This window comes from Solanum stenotomum, chromosome 10, assembly GCF_019186545.1.
Source record: "Solanum stenotomum isolate F172 chromosome 10, ASM1918654v1, whole genome shotgun sequence".
NCBI lineage: Eukaryota > Viridiplantae > Streptophyta > Magnoliopsida > Solanales > Solanaceae > Solanum > Solanum stenotomum.
Genome location: NC_064291.1, coordinates 18,941,764 through 18,946,849, shown reverse-complemented (window position 1 = coordinate 18,946,849; position 5,086 = coordinate 18,941,764). Strand labels below are relative to the sequence as shown.

The following is a 5,086-nucleotide window of genomic DNA, read 5'->3' as shown; positions in this document are numbered from 1 at the left end:
ATGATTTAGACTACGAAAGAATAGAATGGTACGATTTATTAGAAATAAATTCAGATTAAAATGAATTACGAATATTTACAATATTGGATAGAATCTATGGAAGATATAAAACTATTAGAACAATTAATAGAGGAAAATTTATCTATGTACCAAAGAACCGAAGATATGTTATATCTTGAATATATCATAAATAATATTAAAGAAATATTCAGATTAAAACAACTATCGGAAAAATATTATAATAAATATTATTACATTGGCTTGACCCTGTGTTCTCCCGGGTCGGAGGCGAGAACTTGAAAGTGAATCATTCAGTGGTGGGTTGTTCATAGAACAGAAGGCCTTGCCCAAGGAGTGGCAGATTTGGATGGAGTCTCGCTCATAGAGGAAGATTGCTTGATCTTTGACTGGGCGGACTACCACTAAGTCATTCATCTTGTAAACTTGGTATCAAAGCCTAGAACTTTTCATGGTATATATGAGATGGAGGTGAACTATTTGACATAGATATGATCTTTCACCCATGGATCTGGGAGAAATGAGTACTAAAAGTACTAGACTTGAAGAGGTAGATATACCTCAAAACCTGGACTCATACAATGGACTGTCTTTTGGAATATCTTCCAAACGAACCAATTGTTGCGAACTAGATGAAGACTCTTCTTGGGAAGTAATAACAACAATAACAATAACAACAACAACGACAACGACAACGAGAACGAGAACGACAACGACAACGACAACGACAACGACAACGACAACGACAATGACAACGACAATGACAATGACAACGACAACGACAACGACAACGACAATGACAACGACAACGACAACGACAATGAAAACGACAACGAAAACGACAACGAAAACGACAACGACAACGACAACGACAACGACAACGACAACAACAACAACAACAATAATAATAATAATTAAGATACAACTAGTAGAAAAAAATTAATATAGCCCCTACCCCCACCCCGACTCTTCCGCTTAAAAGTTCTATAAAATTTGGCTACTTACAAAACTTCTACCATTATTCTCAACCTTCAAATCTTTCGATCTATAAAATTCCCCAGTCAATTGAAACAAATAGTAAAGGCTGATAATTTAATGTTTAGAATTATCAATATTCATTTTTATAAAAAAAATCTACTTTTTTATTTTATATCTTTACATAATAAGATAATTAGGAAATACATTATTTATATTACACGGAGAAAGTTTACTACTTTTTATATGTATGATGTATGTGTAAGAGGATTTAGCTAATTGAATATATATATTATGTTGTGTGTGTGTGATGAGTATTAAATAGTTTAGGGTTCTGAACTTTATCAATTCATAAGGCTCAAATACTTTAGAAAGAGCAATCAATCTTGAGAATATCACTATATCGATGAAAAATTGATAGCGTTATCTTGGACAACATATGGAGAAAATTATGAAATAATACTACTTTGTTGTTTTCCTTGAGATACGTCACCATCCAATTTTTTCTGTACTCTTTCTCGATCATTAAAATTAATAGTAACTTCCACAACTCCATAATGTATAGTAATTCCCACACCTGCACAACCTTCCCCTATGATATTCTTCTATAATTTAGATGGTTAATGTCTCCATAACTTTCATAGTTAATGTCATGTTTATGACTAACCTTTTTTAATGCCTCTATGTAATACTATAAATAGAGTGTAACACCTCGGATTCGAGAAAGGATAGAAAGGGGGCAAGTGGAAAACTAACAAGCCAAGATTGGAACCATGGACCCTCCATAGATAGGCCATGAATGGGGCCACGGTGCGTGAGATGGCCTGTGGTAAGTCTTATAGGACCTGTTGTGCATGTGTCCCTCCCAGGAGGCCTAGACGGCCCGTGGAGAGATTGGCAGGTCGCCAAAAGGTCATCAGTATGGGGTATTCTCCCCTAGCCACTAGTCAAGGACCACGGATGGCTAGATGCTCCATGGCGCCTATGACGGACCGTGAAGGCAACCGTCAAGTGTGTCCGTCCACTTTCAAGTCTAGGGGCTTTTGGGTCTTTTTCTAATTATTTTAACTCAATACTATGTTATTTTTTCTTCTACTCAAAGCCCTATATAATGATTTTTACCCACAAAATCACCCAAAATCAATTCATTCTCTCAAATTCTCAAAAGAAGATCAAGTCATCCTCTCAAATATTTCTCTCTCTAGAACTTGAAGAAGAAGGCTAGGATTTCAAGTCAAGTCTCCAATTCCTCCATTTATTTCAAGTTTTTGGCACGATGGTATGATAGTCTTCATCTATGGAGCTCTTTCCTCCATAGAGTTCCTAAATTCCTCAGTTTTGAAGCCAGAAATTCCCAATTGAAGTTAGGGTTTTCTTCTATGTCATGGGTTCCTTTCAATGTTGATTTATTTGATTGTTTTATGAACTGTTATGCATGAATTGAGATAATTCCATATTTTTAAGATGATTCTCCATGAACCCATGCATAATCAATGTTTTCTAAGCTATAATGATATAATATGGGTTTTGAATCATGAAATATGAGTTATGAAGATATGCATGTACTTTATGAAAGTGATGAAAACTGTTTTAACTTGCTTTGAGAGTAAATCATATATGTTTTTGTATGTTGTTTTGTGAAAGGATTTCTCACATACTAACTAATACATGCCTGTGAAAGGTTTTTCTCACACAAGGATTCTTAAGAGTTGAAAGTCTTTCTCAAGTAGCATCAAATAAAGTTGTAGGAGCTATTCTAACGAAACATAGCTTGGATTGGCTAGTTGATGTGACTTCCACGAAATATAAGTCAAGTAAAGAATTGTGACTATTCCGTGTGATTTATGATGAGCACCGAGAGGATATTTAGATGGAAGCTCTCCTGTAGCCTGAGGTCGGGTTTTTAGTAGTAATCTCCTTATCCCATACCTATGTGCCACCATATGAAGATTTTCTCAGACATACATTAGCTACTTGATCCACATAAGCTAGAAGTTAAAGTTCTTCCCTTGGCAAGTAAGTGTAACACCCCGTAGTTTCGTAGACCAACGAGGGCTAAGTTTGAGGGCTACAAGTCAAGACTAGAGGGCGTCAGCCAAGGCAAAGGGTTAAGGGGCAAGGCAAGAGCCAAGGCTTCCCCAAGCTACCAAGGCACTGCCCATGACCACGACAGCCGTCATGGCTTGTGGTGGCACCCGTGGTGGTGAGGTAGTAGCTGATGAGTCCACAATTTAGACTCATTTAGGGCTTTATTTTAATAAATTTAGTGTCCTCAAAGGCATATTTTGTGCCAATAACTAACGTAAATCCATGAATTTAAGGTATTTTCATTGAGGAACAAATCATGGACACTATTGGATTAAAAGGAACAAAGCAGCTGAAAGAATGAAGAAAAGAAAGCATGAGGATCGCCTAACCTATTGAGCGAGTCGCCGAATGGCCATGGTCTCGCCTAATGTTCCAGTATGCCAAGCCCTGAAGGAGAAAATCAAGTCAGCGATAGAAAAGAGTAGCAGGTGAGTCGCTGAACGGTTTCGCGATATAGTGCCATACCATCCAAATTTCAGAACTTGAAGATGCTGAAGGCCAAAGTAAAAATCCGATGGAATTGACCAAAGGGCAGATCGCTGAGTGGATCGGCGATCCCCGACTTATTGCACCGAATGGTCCTTCGCAACATATTTTTGGGCAACTATAAATACATTTTTAAATTCTTAGTTTAGTATCCAGTTCATTTTTATCATTGAGATTATTAAGTTTTCAAGTGAGATAGCTTATAACTGAGTTTTAGAAACATTTTCTCCTTAACTTTGAAGATTTCCATTTCTAAGAAATTAGAAGTGGGTGTTGAAGATTCTTCATCTTAGACCTTTGTAAAGACTATATCAATCCTACCCAGTTGATGGAAACACAACTAGGTAACGATTTTTATCTTTTTATGATGTTTAGCTAAAACCCCAATTCTTGGGGTGTGATTATGTGATAATGGGTTGATTTATCTGCTGGGTATTGTTAATTGATAGTGTAAATGCTGTTTAAAAGTGATTTCGTTCAGTAATTGTGGTTGAAACTAATGGGTTGTAGTTGCAAATACAATCCTAACTTCATGTTTTTGGCTTGCTCGAGAGAGAGGTTTTAAAACAAAAATTTCTGAATCGATGATTTGTGGGTATTGGGTTGTCATGGGTTCAGCTTGAGGGAGTGAACCCTAAACCCTTTTCCATACATCAACTCGAGAAAGTGAATAGACTAAAGCAAAGGTTGTTCTCAATTGCTGCTTATTGGTGTTCGAGATAAACCAATTTGATTCAGGGTAAATTGTTCGAGAGAAACTTTACCCTATTAAAGTCTAGCATATTCACTAATTTACTGCTATTCACTATTAATTGCAATTACCCGATTATCTACCTTAGCCCATAATCCAATCACATACCAAGAACCTGTCTCCATACTCGTTATTTTTGTATTATTTGCTGTTATAATTGATAGTTGAAAACAAATTTCCCTGATATTTGACACTTGTGTCACCCTAAATTTGAACCATGCTTTTATTCGTAAATGTTTTTAGCTATGATTGACTTGAGCATATCCTTACTTGCCTATTGATTCTCAATTACAAACCACTCCCTTGGGACTCATCCCCAACTCACTTAGTTGGGTTATATTACTACCTTACGATCGTTGGCACTTAGTAATGGATGAAGTGTCCTGATACACGAAATCAAAATGGCGCCGCTGCTGGGAAGTGGTGTTATTTGAGAATTCTGAGTTAAGTTGGATTTTGTTCTTGTTAGTTATAATGATACTTAATTTGAGTTTTGTTTTGCTTGTTTGTGTGTTGAAAACAGGAAGAATGAGGGTAAATAGTAACTATGAACAAATGGATCACCTTCCATTAGAAGTGATGATGTTCAGGGATAACATCCTAACCTTCAAGCAATTAGAAGGTGAGCAAATTCATGAGTTGTGCTGAGATTTAAAGCACTACTGATGCAATGCCCAACTCATGGGATTCCCAATTTAGTTCTACTGGAATGCTTTTATAGGAGTCTTAGTCCCGGGAACAAAGGATTGATTGGTCAACTTATCCCGG

At 36.7% G+C, this 5,086-nt stretch overlaps 1 protein-coding gene across 1 annotated transcript; it reads right to left on the bottom strand.

Annotated features, from left to right (window-relative positions):
- Positions 1-579: 579 nt before the first annotated feature.
- On the bottom strand, positions 580-1,037 carry LOC125842792 (uncharacterized). Its single transcript, XM_049522102.1, has 2 exons — positions 1,024-1,037; positions 580-943 (listed from the first exon to the last, which is right to left on the bottom strand). Exons 1-2 carry the CDS (start codon positions 1,035-1,037, stop codon positions 580-582), a joined length of 378 nt encoding a protein of 125 aa, XP_049378059.1.
- Positions 1,038-5,086: the final 4,049 nt, after the last annotated feature.